The following is a 19,119-nucleotide window of genomic DNA, read 5'->3' as shown; positions in this document are numbered from 1 at the left end:
CAGATTACTATAAAAATCAAGTTGCGACTTACTGTGCAGGTGGCCAGGGTCTGTGATATCTGTTCTTATACTGCAGTTTGGTCAGGACCCATTGTGCAAGATCATCTTTGAGATGGTTTTTAATTTTGTAAGGTGATCTCTTCACCATCTTATCAGTTTGGTCTTACAAAGAAGTTTCTGTATATAGGTATCTCTCTGTCCTGTTGTCATAGAACAAGAGTCAAAACCATTGAGGAAGGCAGGAAGAAAGAAAAAAAGCTACCCGGAGTAGGCAGAATTCCTATTCAGAGTCCTTGTTCCCTGTAGTGACACACTGAGCTTTAAATCTGTATCCTTCCCCTTTCCCTTTGCCTCATTCTAGCCATATTTTCTAGAGTTCTTGTGTCATTTCTTAAGTACAGTTACAGTAGCATCTAGTCCACCATGTAAAGCCTTAGAATGGAGGCAGGTGCTTCCCATGATAACAAGACACTGTGTGCAAATAATGAAAACAACCTTACAATTGTATAGGATATGCTGAATAGTACTGACTTTTCCCTCCTGTGCTTGCCTTTAGGAAGTAGAGTTTTATCCTTCTTAAAAATTTGTAATTGTGGGTATCTTTAAACCAAAATTTTTACTCACAGCAGTTTACAGTTTGGGGATTTTTAACTTAAGTTAATATCTTTTAACTAATTAAGGTTTTGAAGAAATAATTTTGTACCATGAATTTTCAGAACCATCAAAATTTTTATTCCTCTTCTAATTTAACCTAATTTTGGTGTACCTGATCAAGTTTATAACAGAAGAAAGCAGTGTAATATATGAGAACTACTTAAAAGGGTAAAAACATTTGTGCCTTAATTTTGCGTGTTGTGGTCAATTGACTGATTACACAACAGGACTAGATATCTATTTTTAGCTGACCAGTAAATCAACATGAAGTGGCAGGATTTTATCTACATCATGATTGAGGAGGGAAGAATTTGCAGAATAGTTACTGAAGCTGCGGGTCATCCTTGTAGTACACCAAGTATTTTAATGTATATTAAAAATTAATCCCCAAAATAAAGAAACTATTTTACACTGCACTATTACTGTGATAGCTGAATGTCTGAAACAATGGCATGCACACATTTGATAGTGTGTTACTGACATGAGGCACTACCATGAACCAAAACAATATAGCAGAACCTTTCATGAGCATGACTCAGTACAATGAAACAGCTTCTGGTCCAAAGAAATTGGTCTATTTTTGTGAATCCCCAAATTAGGAAAAAAAGCAATTGCTTTGGTGTTCTTTTAAAGAAGACCTGAGAAAATATTATATTGAACAGCTAAATTATTTATAGTTAAACTTTACATGATTGTGACTAACTGCCCCTGTAAATTCTTACTTAGTGTTGTCTCATATTACACAGAACGCTGATTTTCACAAGGGCTCTCTGGTGTCAGCAGCTGCCTTGTCCATAATTCCAAAAAGTAGCAGTTTCTTCAAAATTCTACCTTTTGTATGATAATTTTTTAAAAATTTAATGTAACAAAACTGGTTTCAGAAATGATGGCATGTCTTGTGGCTATTTTGATTTATTTATCATTAGGATTGGGGCTGGGGAAATTTAAATGCCTCTAGTTGCACTGTTGGGTCTGACATAGTAATGTTGTGCCTTGAAGAATTCTGCAGGTGGATTGCTGTTGGTTTGGGTTTGTTTTTTTTTTTAAATAACATTTGTACTGATTGACAGAACATCCACTATTGCAGTACCTGTAAGATATTTAAGGAAGAAGCTGAAATTATGGTCTTTCTGCTAGAGAAAGATGTAAGACTTGGAAGGCAGTGAGACATTGGCTGTGGCTGACATACTTTGTACAATACATGTGAGAAAGTTCTTATCTGATCTATTATGAGGTCATATTGCTTCTTGATACATGTAATTAATTTCTTATAATCAGCTTCCATAATTAAAAGGAATAAGCTCATTTAGCCCCTGGAAAATTTTCCCAGAAAAAAATGTTAAGATTTCTCCTAAGTGATTAGCATTTATTTGCAGTGAAACTAGAGTGTGAAATTGAAGCGAAATGTTATTTTTATTTGCCCTAACTTTGAGCTGAGTTGCACCAGTTTCTTTCATTTTGCTGTGATAGGAGAAACAGCTCACAATGTTCTCTCTTATATCTCACTGGCTCTGTCTATACTGAAAGATCATTTAAATCCAGATTAATATTCAGCCAAGCCTAATCTTGATTTTGCTATCTTCCAATTCAAAAGATGTTTCACACTATCTCTTTGGAGAAAAATTTTGGAACAAGACACCATCTTCTTGCTAGGAGTAGTTATTATGGATCCTTCACCATCTGACTTTTGTAGCTGAAGGGAAAAATTCTTTTATATTTGCAAGTATTTTGCTCACTCTTAGCCACTAGAATGACAAAAATGGCTTTATCCAGGGAAGCTGAAACAACCTGCCCAAATGCGTAAAAAAAAAAGCCGACAAAAAACCACTCAAATGTGAGCTGAAACATCAGTGTGTAAAAATTGACTCTATGTACTGATGGCTTTTTGGAGTGAAAATTAGGACAACAAAGGGCCAAGATGGTGTAGAGCAGTTAGCTAATAAAGGATGTTGAAGTGATGATGAGTTAATATGAAGCAGCTAATTTGTCTTTGTCCATTTTAATGCTAATCTCTTTGTAGCACATCATCTCCCAGATCCTCACTGCAGGGCACGCCTGTACTGAGTTAGAAAGGACCAGGAAACACAACTGCTCATCACATTATGCTTGACTCTCTGAATACATTTCTCTGTCTGTATGAGTCTGGCACTACACAATTGTTTTCAATGTCTGTATATGTTGTCGTGTAGAATTTTTTTCTGATGTACCTCATGGCAGTTGTCTAGTGGGATCATTTCCAGCTAGCCTGCCTGCTTTTTTATAAGTGAGAACATAAAATTATATGAGCTAGGAGCAGATAAATTTAATGCATTGTTTCAGGCAAGACTTCACCTTTTTTTGTGATTGGTTGGATTGTTTTTTTCTTTTTCATACACATAACTTAATATTTGTCTATGTAAGTTTAATCTTATATGTTATTGCTCAGTTTTTTGCCTTGTGAACATCTTTCATTTACTCAGAGTTGATATTTGCCCCAATACCTCCTACAAACCTTTTCCACTTAATTTTTCACCCAGTTTTCAGGTCATTAATCTGTTTATTGAGAAACATAGTGCTTAGCAGAGGTTTCTGTGAAACCCTGCTTGTGATCCGCATTTGTTCTTCATTCCCCTGTTTACTGTTTTCATTAACTGTCCAGCAAGGACCTTCCTTCTTATGCCATGGCTATTTAGACTCATTTAGCCTTTGGCACTGAATCTTGTCAAAAGCATTTTGTCAGAATACGCCAGTAGTATGCTTTTCAGGAACAGGAGGGGAGGGTCTTCCTCTAAAAAAATGGTGTTGCCTCATTCTGCTACAGTTTCTACAAGTTTTCATGGCATAAACATGATGTGAAAGGATCTGCAGAACCTTTCTTTGCAATTGGATATCCTAAGAACCAAAGCAGTTCCAAATGGAAGGTCATGTACGCCATAACTGGCAATTTGCCTGTTTTACCCTTGGCTTCTGGGAGATTTCCTGGGTATGTAATGCCTGGACCTTATGGGCTGTTGGTTTGTTTCACAGTCTCTCCTGCTAGGCCATCACTTTCATACAGATCCTTTGCTAAATCCTCCAGGAGAATTTCCACTTTCCCTGATTTGCCACAATAATTTCCAGTTTCTGGCTGAACACTTGCCTTTGAGTTCCACATTTTCTTTCACCTCGTATTAGAAAAAGAAACCATAAATAACAAAGATTCTGTTGGGTCATTGTGGCGTCTTAAATTCTGATTTATTCACATAATCAGGAACTTGAACATCCATGGTTGGATTTCCTCAGTTAAAAATTGATGGTCTGGCTTTGCTGCCATTAAAGGCTTGGGGCAGACTTTTTAATGGACTTTAAGTCAGTCACATTAAAAACTGTAATCATGATTCATGTTAGTGTTCATGTTGAATACTGGAATTACTGTGCAAGCCTCTCTGGTCTATATCCTGAAGGAATCAAGGCATCATCCTGTTCCCTATCAGATATACTTTCTAAGAGTGTCATACATGGAATGGGAGGCCAAGCAGTCCTAAATTAAAAATTGTCCAGTTTGGTCAGAATTTTAAATATAATCATAGGGTAATTGCAAAGGAAGTATTTCTGAAACACATTCACAAAGCATGATATGAAGAGAAGAACCTAAACTGGGTCCATTAGAATTCAGTTATTTCAAAGTTATTTCTTAAATCATATAAGAAATCAGCAACAGGATCCGTGTAGTATGTGATATTAAATTCAATTTTCTCTCTATGTAACTGACATTATATATTTCAGGTTTTTTGTGCACTGACATAATTTATCTTTGTAGTTGATACAGTTGATTACATTTTCAAAGAAAAGTATAATGAGCCTTAAACTTGGCAGAGAATTCCTGAGACTACTGAAATGGAAAAGACATTATAATATAACTTGTCTGTGTGAGACATTTGTTTTCACTGTATATATTCAAGAAAATTCAGCCTCAATGCACTTGTTAAATCTGATGTTAAAATTTACATCATTAGATTTCAAAGCCAGCAAGCACACAAAATTACTTAGTGATGGAGTTTCTCTGGGGTTTTTTGTGGCATTTTTGGGATTGAAATAAATTATTTACGTGACAGACAGGTGGCTGTATAGTGGTTGTGGCTGATTTTAACAATATGTGACAGTAAGGGAAATTAGAGCTCATTAACATTCATTCGGCCCAGTGTCTGCACCACTGATCAATGACTGGACTACTCCATGGCTTAAAATGCTTAATGATGCTTTGTTTGACAGGAGCTGACTGCTGTTGGAGGAAAGGGTGGATGATCTGATGCTGGCAGAGTGAATGTGGCCTGCAATTTATAAACAAGGGAAATGTGAACAACTGGGGAGCAGAATGAGTGTGAGAAGCCTTCCAAGGCTTGTGGTGATTGATAAACTTTATTATGGTTGACACAGACATTCTATGTTTTGTGCAAGAGTGTTAGCATCTGACTGAGCATAAAAGCAGGGGAAAGTGAGATTGTCTGTGTGATTAGTGGAAGGTAATCAGCCATCTGCTCGGCGTAATGCACTTATTGAAGATGAAGATAGAAAGCATATGTGTGCATGTGCTTACACAGGATCTCTCACCTTTTATACAAGGATCCATGACAATGTAAAACTGCATATGAAGAATTAACACAAGGCAAAAAAATATGTTCAATTCATCTATTTTTTTTTTCTCCCACCAGAAGGAATGCAAGCTGTGGTGGCTGTGTTATATAGTTCTTAAATGTGCCCCTCAGCAGACTGAAGCAGTAGCTTTTGAAGTGGCAGAAATAAATAATTGGAGGAGTATTTTTTAGAAATAATGGGATCATAACTCTCAGTCTGATTGTGATGATGAAAATAAGGTTATGCCCTACACATGTTGAAAGATGGAACTGTTTTATTGATCAGGACGTTTGACATTGCATTTTCATCTGTTCACCTGCAAATTTAATATCAGCTGGTTTGTATAACTCTTCTGGGTACAGAAGAGGTTTGGCTTAGAAACAAGCTGGGATGTGATTTAGTATGGCTTGCCCGCCTAAAATTGTCACTGATGCTACCAGGGTTTTGTGATGTAGAAAATGAGACTAAACATAGCTTTTGAGTTTTATAAAAAGAAATTCTGGAGTGATAAGGTCCTGCTTAGAAAGAAAATAATCCCTTCTTTACCTCATTAAAAAAAAAAAAGAATTGCAAGGTATAAAGATCACCTCGAAAAAAATTAATTCAGTTTTGATATGTGTTCTAACACTTATTGTAGTGGTTTGCAATTCACTATTTGTACATTTTGTCACAAAATCTGGAAAAAACAAAACACTCCAGAAATATAACCAAATTGAAGGCCAGCATCTAAATCAGTCACTTAAAATATCAATAGGACCCCAAAATATTGTTTAACTTGATCATCCCTTCTTAACCCTTTTGTCTAGCACAACCTACTTCTGATCCCAGAGTGTTTTGGCAAGTTTTGTAACTCATGAGTTGCACAAAACGGATATATCTATGAGGCTGGCTGTTGCTGCTGGGCCTTGTTGTTTGCTATTCCGTACTCCAACACTGGAATTTTGTAAAGGCGCCTCTGCGCGGGGGATTTCCCTGTTTGCGGCGGGTTCCCGGCCGTGCCGCTGGGGCCGGGCGCTGCCGGGCCGTGCCAGCCGGGCGGAGGGGACGGCAGCGGACGCGCAGCTTTCGCTTTCTCCGCCGGCTGCGGGAGACCCAGCGTGGCCGCGCCACTTCGGTCCGCAGGATGAACCTTCCAGCTGTCCTTTCTCGCAGCACAGTTGGATGATGATGATGCCGCCTTTTTATTCTGCCAGGAATCAGTATAAAGAAATCTGTGTCCTAGTGTTTGGATTCAGTCATTTGTAGCTGCAAGTTTCTCCTTTCGGGCATTTGTGAGCTATTTAAAGCTTTCGCAGACCTTGCTAATTAGTATCCACAGTGCATTTTGTTACTTTTTTATAATTTTTTTAGAAGATGAAAAGAATTCTTTATTTTAAAATTTCTCCCCATATTCGTAATTGAAGTGTTGCAACTTGTGGTGTGGCAGAAAGGGAAGAATGCAAAGGACTTGAGTGTAAGAGCTGCTAGGATTAAGGAGGCATTAGCTGTAATGCTGGAGAGCCACTCTCAGAGTCAAGCGCGCCGTAACAAAAGCCAGGTCAGCAGGTTCCTAATGGCTGCTAATTGCCCACTCAGTGCATGAAAGCTGGAAGTGCTCTGCATGCAGCATGGAGCAGCTTTTGTTTGCTTCTGCAGGAGCATGTTTTCATTTCTCCTTGCTAATTGCTTTAATGTCCTTACTAGAGCTGAGTCATACTGAAAAGCTCTGCAAGAGTGCCAGGCTTGTTTTGTTTGAATTTTTTTTTTTTTTTTTTTTTTTTTTTTTGTGAAAAACCTAGGAAGCAAGCACTGCTCTTCCTGTGCTTTGGTATCATTTAGTGATTCACAGCTGATTCTCTGGTTCGCATGTTTAACAGTAAACATGCAGAAATAAGGACCACCTGTGTTTCACCAAACTTTCACTTTCAGGAGAAAATAATGTGAATAATACGTTTAAAATGTTGACATAGTTTCAGCTGTTGGGTGAATTCTGTGCTTTAGAACCGGGGCTATGGTCAGGAATGTCTCAGACAAAAATGTAATTACACTGTTTTTTTTCTAACAATTTATGTTGAGTACTTCTAGCAACAGAGTTTAAGCTGAAAAATAGGTAAAGGGATTAACTTAGAAAATACTTAGCATGCTGAAATGTTACTTTCACCCACCTTTGCTGCAGAACTTTTTATTTAACACATTTTAATTAATGATTTTTCAAAATTTGAGCTAAAAGAGTTGGAAATTATACAGCAGGCACTGAGAATATTTGGATTCTTCTTTCATTTTCTTTGCTTGATTGCAATGATTAAAGTTTTTGTTCTGAAGTACCAAATTTATATTTAGTGTTATTATTTAGTATAGCTTTAACATACTGTTTTGTGAGTGTGATAGATGTGCAAACACTGATTTACTAAGTAGTGGCAGGGTAGAAAATAAAATCGAATTAGCATAAAATATAATTTTTTTGTCCTTCCTGGCTATGACAAGTGAAATTGTGACTGGATACTTTTTTAATACTCTCACTGCCTGCAGCAGTAGTCTCTGGATGCTGAGACCCCCTGAAATATTTAGGACTATAACTCAGTAGTCACAGTGTTGATTGAACAGTGAAAAGTCTGTTTTTTCTACAGTCTTAGAGATTTTATGTTAAATAAGTGAAGTTGTTTGGGGTTATTTTTGGCTTGTTTGTTTTTTGTGGGTTTTTTTCCTTTTTTTATGCATAGATTTTATAGCAGCCTTCTTCATGTGTAGTACACATGTAACTAGAACATAGAGAAGAAGTACAAAGTAAAATATTTTACTTATTTACTTTTTTCAGTGGATCTCATAAGTGTATATTGATGACAGAGTATTTGGCCTTTCATAAAGCCACTTTGTTAAATGATGTTTTAATTTTAGGTACATGTTTTTACCCTGGGAGTTATTATATCTATGCTTTGTTAGAATTGTTGGTTATTGCAACAGTTCTTAATCTAACAAAACTGCTAGAATTTAAAGTTCAAAAGGAAAATCAAGAAATCAACCAAGTGTCCTCAATAATTGCTTCAAGTTTCTGTGCAAATTTTTTGTTGTACATGATCAATAGTCGAGTGGACAGTAGGGAAATTTAAATAAATCTTGAAATATTCTGTGTTTAGTCTTAAATTTCAGGCCAAGGAATATGTTCCAATATCTACTCGTTTATGGATACCAGTCTTGTATTAACTTGTGGACTTCAGTAAAGTTCTGCTTTGTTCATTTATTTATGTTACAGTTGTAAAAAATCAGAACATACTTTTCATTAATGAAAACTGTAATTTCCAAGGTGATTGAAAATTAGATGAAAAATTACAATTGGAAATTACAATGAGAGAAATGCAATAGTCGTTACTTTACTCATACAAAGATCATGTTCAAATCAACAAAGTTATTTTGAAAAAATCTATTTGGTCTTGAACTTCAGTATAGATTTTTAGGGTGAAAAATTTATTTAGACGGGCAATACGTCTCAGGCATTATCATTTACTCCTTGTATTTGAGCATTTTGTTGCTGAATTTGGTCTCAAAACAATGGTGTGTTTTTTTTTTTTTATCTTTGCAGCTGGTTTTGAAAGAAGTATGGTTTAGGCTTTGACACGCTAGCCATGGATGTAGCACTTTCTCCCATGAGGACACAAGAACTGGATCCCATGCCCTCTGATGCCTCTCCCATGCTCATAAACATGACTCCCACAGTGGAACAAGAAGGGGAAGGGGACGTCATGAAGGACCTGGACTCTGGCCAGCAGTATGAGAAGCCCCCTCCTCTGCACACGGGGGCTGACTGGAAGATTGTTCTCCACTTGCCAGAGATCGAGACCTGGCTGCGGATGACGTCCGAGAGGGTGCGCGACCTGACCCACTCCGTCCAGCAGGACTCGGACAGCAAGCACGTGGATGTGCACCTGGTGCAGCTCAAGGTATGGTGGGGTTTGCATCGCAGGCTTCTCAGGGAAGGTGTCTCTTTCGACTCTGCTGTTAGTAAAATCAACAAAAGGGCTTGTCCTATCTGCTGAAGCATATCTGACAGCCTGGGTTAAAAAGTGAATAAATACTTTTAAGGGAGGTAATAGAAACCACTCAATTATCAGATTTTTTGCAGCGTTATTTGCTCATCACTTAATTCAACAGTCATAACCATATTCGTGAACGTGTTCATTCTCCAAAAGCAAGCAAAAAGATATTATCAGTAACCTGACTGGCCGTCTCACAAGTGCCCAGAAATATTCCCACAGATTTTAATGGGCTTCTGTATCTAAAACTCCCAAATGAAATTCCAATAAAATTCCCAACATTCCAGTAAACGGGGCCACTCATTTGAAATTTAAGGCAAAATTCAAATAGTTAATGCCTGGGACCATAAGTGTATGTTCATTTGCATGGCCTGGTTTGCTGCAGCAGATGAAGCATGCTTTTGAGGGTAGCAGTCTCCAAAAATAGCACAAATGTTATCTCTTCAGAGTGAGCTGTCTTCAGAGTTGCATTCTGAAGCCTGTTTATGTGAACACAGTCTTCCTTCACACTCAGTGCAATGGTATTTTATTTGTGTTTATTTTAGGACTGTAGCTGTAAACTGTCTTAAAATACAACACTGTATACTAACACCAACCAGAGTGATGGTACTGTAATAAATCCTAACCAAATAGAGAGCTGATCATGATTTATTAATGGCCCCACTGTTTTTCTAAAAAAAAATTAGGATGGACATTGCCAGCTTTTGACAAAAAGAAAGGACTAAATCCACAATGTGCAGTAAGTTTTTATCAGATACTGTGAGAAGATTTCTGCAGGCAGGCATGAGAAGTCTTGCTGGGCTTGGTGCTAGTCCTGATCTGGAATTGCTTGTGGCTGTATTAGCACAGTGCTGAGCTGAAACTGGAGCTCTGTGGAGCTTGTGGGTGGTGTTTGCACCCAGCTTTGGGCTGGTTCAAAGCACAAGCAGAACTGATTTGTGCCTGCTTATGAAATGAGAATGTTCTGTATGTACAGCTCACCCTCATATGTCCACTAATACATTTTATTTATAAATTGAGTCAGTGAAAGAATAGCATTCCTCATGGTTTTTCTTCTTTGTAGAGTTTATTTGTGAAGTCACAAGAGTCAATGGGAGTTCATAAAATACTGTCCTAAGGGTTTTAGCTATGTAAACAAATTAAGGAAGGTTTGAACAAACACATTAGGAATACAGAACTTCTGTAACCTGCTGACCTGTAAAACTCTATACAGACAAAAAGAAATATGACTGTAGAAACAAGTGTTTTGAAATTATTTTATATGGTATAATATAACATAGGCTTTAGATAAATTTTGAATAGCTTATCTAGTATATAACAAAAATGAAGCAAAAGACATAACAAAAAAATCCTAACCAAACAAAAAAATCCAACTACATCCTTGTACAGATATTGTTTTTCTTCTGTCCTCTGGCAATATTCCTGAGGGGCTCCTTCCCAATGATGTGTGTCCTTCTGGAACTGTTGTGCCCAGGCTTGACAGTGAGCTCAGTGTGAAGCTTGACCATTGCTGAGTAGACTGGAAAAAGTGTTTCACATATCTGTCAAACAACACATACCAGTTTAGCATTTTCTTGCTTTCCAAAACAGCAGGAGATGATTGACTCGAGTTCAGCTTGTAATTCACTGCAGCTCCCAATCTCATTTCCCACAAAATGATATTTGCACCTCTCTCTTATGCATGAAATTTTACATGTAGGATTTTACTTTTGTCTATTATTAAACTTTTTTTTCTTTCATCTCATTCCACAAGTATCTCCTCCAAGCAGACTCATTGTTTCCATCTGCAAATTTAAGAAATCTTCTTTCTGCTCCTTTGTCCAAATCATAATGAGAAAAATGAATTATATAGATACTGGATAAAAGTCTATAACGTCATGGTTTCTGAATATAATTTTCAAAACGCAAATGTAGCAGTAAGACAAACAATTTTTCGTTTTCTCATAGTTTGTTTTCCTCAGCCAGGAGATGTCTGATTCCATTTTCATGAATCTATTTGTTTTGGATGCTTAGAACTGATTTCTTTCCTCTGGCTGTCAGTTGGCTTGTGGTGATAAGACTGGTTTGGGGATCCAGGCCATAGCAGACTCTTTGTATTATTGCTTGGAAAAATTGCTCAGCACACAGATCATCTCTTTCTCTTGTGAAAATTTACTCAATATCTCAGTTGCAGATCTGTCTGTGCTTCTGCTCTTTCTGTAGTCAAGAGCATTGTTTCTTTATTGTGGCTTGTTCCCTAGGGATTTGATGTTTGCTGCTGGTCTCTTTTCGTGCTACATGACTTAAGGCTTTACTACCCACCACTAATCCTTTGAAAATACTTGTTTGTCTCACTTTTGCAGTGCCCTTTCTCAGAACCAGCCACATAGCATGAGTGGTAGGTTTTTCTTATATTGTCCCTTGAGAAATTTCCTGGAAAGCTCAGCTTCACATGAGTGCTTCAGGAAGATAGTTGGATGAGCTGTAACTCTTCAGATTCCAGAATGTCCTATTTTAGTCCTTCATCTGGCATTGCACTTAACTCAAGCTGTTCTATGATACTTTTACATTGCTCTAACACATTCACTGTAGCTGTTAGCAATTGTGAATATTGTAAAAGAGATTTTTAAAAATTATGGTTTTGCTACAAGCAAATATACAAGTGCTGTCTGTGTCCTTGTATTGTCTTAAAATGCTGAGATGCTTTCATGATCCATTAAGTTTTTTATACTTTTAATAAAATATATTTGCTTTTACAGCAAAATTTTTCTTGGAATCCTTCTGAGGTGTAACTTGGATTCAGCTCCTGTTCTGCTTTACTTTATATCCCTTAACTCTCACAAGGAAAGGTCTACTGTTTCAAACTATTGGTAGCTGCTTTCTATCTTTTTGGAAAAAAAAAGTAATTTGGGATGATCTAGTGTAATATTCTGTATCTGAGATGTCTGTTAATTTAGAACTTTTTTGGAGTTAGCACTCCCCCCCTGCTTTGTGACTTTAGTATCTGAACCATATATCATTTATTGACATAGAAACAAACACAATTTATGCTATGATAGTGTCTTTTTTGCAGACACTGCTATTGTCTCTCTTTCCAAGTAAAGAGACTTCAGTCATCGTTTTCCAGGATGCCTGGGTCGGTCACAAACATCTTTTAACTGAATCTCTCACCTTTTCCTCTTGACTCCTACCAGAAAATGTTCATGAACTTTGGAGAGAGATCAAACATCCTGTAACAGTTATCCTTTCACTATCTGCGTTTCTACTTTTTTGAGGGACAAGGACTTTTTAGTTGCTCTTTTTCCTTGGATTTAAATCTTGGCTAAGAGGACAGTGTGAGAAAATATCAAAACAAGATCTTAAAGATATTAAAGTGTATTAGAATGTATTATATCTGCAGTTAGATACAGGTTATTCCTTTTTCCGTTACGCTTTGAGCATTTTGAAAAAATGTAAAATCCAGGGTACAGTAGATATCTTTCTCTTCTCCTCCTCTTTAATTAGCTTTTTAAAATTTTCTGAATAGCTTAGTAGGCCTACATTTTTAAAATTTTCAGTTTTCCCCTGTGGCCTGAGCATATTCCTTGATTTGGAAAAAAGTCGAGGAATAGCAGAAATAAATCTGTGTTTCTCAAATGTTATCTGGTCAAACAATCAGCTTGCTTAGAAACCTTCCAACTTGTCTGGCAATTCTACAGTCTTGCTCAGACTGAAATTTTTATGCAAAAAGATGTGACTTGATTACGACATCTTAATGTACTCTATTACAATAACAGCACACCTGTAAAAGTAATTTTGGTTTTGTAGTTCTTAGGCTAACTTCTCTTCTGCCTAAGAGAGGAAAAATCACTTTCCCCACATCCCTCAAAAACTGTCCAAATCCCTTGCTGTGTTTTATCTAACATAAACAGAGGCTAATTCTGTGCAGAGGGCCATCCTGGGCTGTTCACTTGCCTACCAGGTCGGTGCCTCCAAGGATGAAAGTGATTATCGAGCCAATTTTCTAGGTACTAATTAAGTTTACAATTTAGGTGCAAAGTTACTTGTCAGGATTTATGGCAGTCTGAGCTCAGAAAAGCAAAATTTTAGGCAGTGGAATACTTACAGTGAAATGAGCAAAAGAGGTGTTTTTGTGGTATTTAGACCTCTCTAAGCTAAGTTACAGCTGAGAAAGATGATGCAGGACTGTGCTTTGTATGAACACAGAGCAGATATATTTTACAGGAGGCTCAGCTGCCTTCTAAAGAAAGCTGTATAAAATTAAGATAAAAAGCTGCTGGTTTGAGTAAAATAAGAGGCTCAAAGAGTTAAGAGCTAATGAAAAGTAGAAACAATTGAGAAACAATAAGAGGTTCCTACCTGTTTCTGAGTAGAGAAGTGAGTACTGTTTGGTTAGTCTGCTGTTATCTATCTATCAAGGGAATAAAAATAGCTAAAAGCTGGAGAAGCCTTAACTGGTAGCCCCAGAGATAATGGAAGGTCTTGCTTGCATAATTTATCAGGAGAAATGAATAATTAAAAAAAGTTGCAGACAGCATTCTGGACCCTTTTAAGCTTGGATTTTCTTTCTGAAGAGGCAGGAAAGGTGACCAGTAAAACATGTTGGAATTGGTGTTCTCGTGACGAAGGGATTTGAATATTCTTTGGAGGGGTAGAACATCAGCTCTGGATATTCCATCCAGGCTTGGGCAAAACAGATTAAAAAAAAAAGATAAAAGAAAATGCATATGTTACCTGATAGACTCACTTGAGGTCATAGACATGGCCTTGGGAAAGGAATTTTGAACAATGTGTGGAGTATCTAAGCCCTTCCCTTAAAGCAAGGAACAGCTTTAATCAGCTTGAGTTTCTGCAAATCAATCACCTAACAACACACTGAGCAAAAATTCTGCAACCTGTGGATTTTTTTCCAAGGATACAGATGCATTCATTAGTTCTCAGTGACATATTTGGACAGAGAAGGGTGATGTGTAGTTCAGGGAGTTTGTAGATATGAGTACAGCAGCATCTGCAGTGCTGTGGAGGTGTTGATGTTGTCCTAAAATAGACATTTAGATTGTTCAGCAGTCAGGAGACTTAGAAGAAAAAGGTGAACATTTGCCTGTGATGAGGAAAAAAGTGGGTCTTCTATGAGTCACAGCTTCTTCTAGTTCTAAAATAAAAACTGCAAAATCTCATTTTCATTTAGATATTTACACTTTTGAAACATACTTACTCCAGAATTTTTGTTGTAGATGTCACCAAGACATGAATGCATCTAAGTGCACTTTGAATCAATACAAATTATTATTTCTTCCTCTCCTCTCTCCATATTGCTCCTACATTAAAATATGTTAATACAACTGTAGAAAATGAGCTAATATGCTCTACCAATGGTCTCTGGAGAAATATTAAAGTGACTATCATATTCCAGCACAGATGTTACCTATTACAGTCTCCTCTAGCCTATATCTTAGTCTGATTAAAATAGAAATATTTACTGGATACAATGCTGTAATGATATAAATTTCATTATGATGAAAAAATTTTGTATGTCAGGCCATTGGACAAATTCATTAAGAAATACATTTGCTGAGAGAATGTGTTGTGTTTTTTAGTATTTGTGTATGTGATGATTATAACACATACTGATGTTCAGATTTCCTGGAAAACTGTAAATTAATACTATTTCAGTGGTGTAGGTAGAATTTAGTACTGTCAAATTTTAAAATGAGAGGTCATCAACAGTATATAATTATCTTTATTCAAAAGTAAGTGATAGGAATTTGTTATCATAGCTGTGACTGTTGCAATAATTTTTTATGGATATCTATGCAAATATAGATGTGTGTGTAAGCAAAAGCAGACACAAAAAACCCTGCTGTGGATTGATATGATTGCTTAGTAAGTCAGCAAAACAAACAGGTTCTATGTATTTTCTTGTGCAGAAGGCAAAAGGAGAACTAATACCTGCCAGTTTCTCCCTGTAAGTGATTCCCTGGAGAAAGACAGCAGTTTTCATGTAGTCAGTTATTATTCTAACCCTTGCATTTCAAAAGATAGAGCATTTCTTTTTTTGAATATGTTTCCATTTGTTTTTGGAAAACACATATAATTCAAAAGGCATAAAGCAGCACTGCATTACAGTGTTATACTACAGAAATCAAAGCACTCCAAAGTTCTGACAGAACATTTATAAGTTTTCACAAAATATAAAATCTACTAGTAGTACTTTGCAGTTTTCCTTTCCCACTGAGCAGTGTACTTCCTTTTCCTATCTGTGTTAGCTGAGAAAAGGTATCACAGAAATGTCTGAGCCATATCCTTTTATTCTCCTCAGCTGGCTCTGGAGCCATACATGCCCTTCACTGTTCCATACTTCAAAAGGGCCTTGAAGCAAGCTCCAGGATACAGTCTTCTCTTTTGGTGTGGCCTTTCATCTCTTTGTGTAGAGATGAATACTTTTGCCTCTGATAGAAACAATGCAGATATTCCACAGGCAAGAAAGCAAGTTTCTTCATAATAGGTTCTGTAGATTTAATAAGTTTATCTGCTAATGTATAGGGAAAACATGATTTTTATACATGCATTTCCAGTATGATTGTGATCTGAAATTATGAAATTTGTTATTTTCATAACTGACATACATTTATGGGCATATATATGTGTAAGTGTATTTGTATGTGAATGTTTGTAGTACCATAACAGAAATACAGTGCCACTACTACCCTTGCATATGCATTTATTCCTCATGCATTTCTGTTTTTCTCAAAAATTCTTCTGAATTACCTGCCCTATAATACTAGAAAAATGATACTACAGTTCACATTAGTGCACCATTATTATGTGTAAGACCTCTGTGTTTGCAGTTCTCCTTGTGCTCCATAGATATTGAGGGGCTTCTCTGTGTCTGTATGTCTATTTATACACTGACAGAATAAAATCTTCTGAAGGGACAGAGTACGGTTAGTACCCTTTGGGGGAAAAAAAAAATTATAGTCAAGAAGAAATGTTTTATTTCAAATGGTCCCAAGTGTCTGTATTTTTGAGTACAGTAAACTATGCAAAAGGCCCCACAAATAAAGAAATAGCATTGTATTTTAAGAACATTAAGCAGTGTGGTTGATACACCACACAATCAGTTTGTATGAAAGGTATGGCTGACATCTCTTTCTGCATCTCAGCACTGTCCAGCAGCCAGGCAGACAAAATCATGAAATGGAAGTCTGCAAAACAATTAGCCAACTGTGCTCTAACATCATAGAGCTAAGATGCTAAATGAAACATTCTTACTTGCTCTTCCATGGGTATTTTGAGGAAGAAAACAAAGCTAAAATACTTTTAATTAAATCTAGGATTTTTAGGCCCTAACTGAATTTCATAATCTGGACACTTAAGAATATTATCAGCTACTGTAAGACTCATGATAAAACAAAGGGAAGAGGGCTATTTCCAAGGCAATACAGTAGGATTTGTACAGACATGGTACCACTGTAGCTAGCCTGTGTTTTCTTTGCTAAGGTCATCTGAACTTCTTTCATACAGTATTTCTGGGGACTTCCCAATAGTTCAGATGCTTGGTGTAACTGTTTCACTGAAGACAAAACAGTTTGCTACACATTTGTTTATTGGCTATCATCTGTACAGGATCCCTTTTTCACATGGGACTAGAATCTTAAATTGAAATAAATAATTTTGATACATTGGATTCAAATACCAAATTTTACATAGTAAAATGGGTAACCTCATATGTATTATTACAAATATAACCTTCTTTTCAAAGAGTACTTAAAGTACTCATCTTGTTTAGGAATCTAGACCAGCAGTTCAGTATGAGGCATCAAAACAGAGGTAAATTGAAGAATACATGGGAAGGGAGCCCACTCTCTTTCCTCCAAAGAAGCATTGCATTTCTGGTTACAAATAGGATTGTTTACTTTCAGAAACCTCTCAAAATCCTGAATGCTGTATTACTTTCAAACTTTAAGTAGAATAAGAAGCGATGAAGACATTTTTTTAAACCTACAGACATTACAATTTAGGTGATGTGCTTTTGATTTTCAGCTGAGATCTGCAAGAATAGCTTCCCTGTCTCAAATCTGTTCAAGATTCAGTTTTGATCCTAAGTATGAATGAAATAGTTTTAGTATGTCTCAATGTTGGTTTTATCTTCCTTTTTTTCTTTTTTTTTAAGCTAATGAATAGCTAAATCACCAAACTGACCATTTGAGCAGCAAAGACTTCATGGCGACCTCCACTGCAATTTAAATTACTGTGCTCAGGTTTGTAGTTGAAGCATTTGGGTGTGATTTGTGAATTTGATCAATTCTCAATTATTAGATGGATTTTCTTTTCTATTGTGTTATCTGATACAGGAGACAGCAAATCAGAATCAAGGAGCCACACCTGTAAGTTATTAAAGAGGTTGCTTGAAAATTGCCAAGGAAAAACCCATGTTATATGGGTATCTTACAGAACATCTGAAAAATGCATTTTCCTTTATTCACAAGAATACACATCAGATTCAGGTGCAGACTGGCTTGGGACTTTTATTTGTTAGGTTGCAAATCATGTTCTAGCTGTTGGTTGCTAGCTTTATTTTCTAGCTTCTCTCTCCTGTTTTATTTTCCTTTCAGCTGTTTTCTGGTTCTCTCTCAAAGTTTTTGTCTTCCAAATCTCCCATCTGATTCCTGTCATTTTTAATTTTCTTCCTCCTGTTTGTCCTTGGCTGAAGCACAATGCTGAGTCATTTGCTGCCATGCTGAATGGCTGCTTCAAAAATCCCTGCTTCCTTCCTAAACCTGGAGCACCACGTTGTGGGGAGAGCAGGAGTCTGACAGAGCACATGTTTGAGAATACTTACTGCATTAAAAATGAAGGAGGGAAGTAGATGACAGTGCTACACACGGGCCTTACTTCTGTGTAGAGCATTTTTGTTTTGAAATCTGGGCTTGTGTAATGTCTATAACCATAAAGGGGTGAAAAATAATCCGTTTAAAGTGTTTAATACGTTTTCTAGTAGGCTCAAATCAGTGAATGCACAGGTTATTAAGGTGCAGGACTTACTTTTACTTCAAACAGTTTTTTGAGTGTGGTTGTGGTATGTTCCTGCAGCATCTGGGTAGTCAGCCCCTGGCTTTGTGTTAACACCAACTGCATTACTGGAATCTGACCTTGCTGATTTTATTGGAGGTTTTATGCTTAGTTTTGTTTGTTCCCCTATGAAAGATGAAGATTCAGTTGTTACAATTGAATGACTAATGATTTTGTTGTCTTGATGATTGAGTAGTTTGTCCTTGAATAGGAAATACAGCTTTTAGCATTTATGGAAGGGAGGTGATTTAATTTTGGTAGTGAAATACTGCGAATGAGGAGGAACTATAAATTAAACAGCTACAAGAATTCCTAAAAATTCTCCATTAAACAGCAATTATTAGATGCTTCAAATCTTCTTTGAAGGCCTTACTTCCCCAGCAAATGGACTTTGCTCTCTTGCAGAACCAGTTGCAATTGGCAAATTACCCAGTGCATGGAGGTCGACTTAGCAGGGCCAACCAAACAGAAATAATAATAAGAACAACAACAATAATAGTAACAGCAATGATAACAATAGCAAAAATACAACAATAATAGAAAAAAATTAAAAATAAATACACAAAATCAAAATATTTGTATTTAGTAATATAAAGAAAGACAGGAAACTAATGGACATTTAAATAAAGTTGAGCAAATGCACACATAGGCAACTTTATACTCCTGGGATCCTGTTGAACTCTATGGAAGTACAGAAATGGAGAGTTTAATAACACATTTGAATTAGTTTTAAACACGTAAATAACATATTTGTAGTGTTTTATTTACTTCTATGATTTTATTTCATTGTATTTCTATTAGAAAAATTACCTTC

General features: G+C 36.5%; 1 protein-coding gene across 6 annotated transcripts in view; it reads left to right on the top strand.

The window, feature by feature from the left end:
* The window catches only part of AKAP6 (A-kinase anchoring protein 6), a 257,113-nt gene that overhangs the window by 38,572 nt on the left and 199,422 nt on the right, over positions 1–19,119 (top strand). For 2 of the 6 annotated variants that reach the window (XM_063160390.1, XM_063160396.1), the window contains exons 1-2: positions 6,303–6,784; positions 8,804–9,161. In XM_063160390.1, the coding sequence (XP_063016460.1) occupies positions 8,847–9,161 (315 nt within the window). In that variant the 5' untranslated portion in view covers positions 6,303–6,784; positions 8,804–8,846. Of the gene's footprint in view, positions 1–6,302; positions 6,785–8,803; positions 9,162–19,119 lie in introns of those variants that run through there. The other 4 variants (XM_063160393.1, XM_063160394.1, XM_063160395.1 and 1 more) reach the window with 4 other exon arrangements.

The sequence above is a fragment of the Melospiza melodia genome, chromosome 6 (assembly GCF_035770615.1).
Source record: "Melospiza melodia melodia isolate bMelMel2 chromosome 6, bMelMel2.pri, whole genome shotgun sequence".
NCBI classification, from domain to species: domain Eukaryota; kingdom Metazoa; phylum Chordata; class Aves; order Passeriformes; family Passerellidae; genus Melospiza; species Melospiza melodia.
Note: the sequence above shows the minus strand (reverse complement) of the source record. Positions and strands in the feature narration are given on the sequence as shown.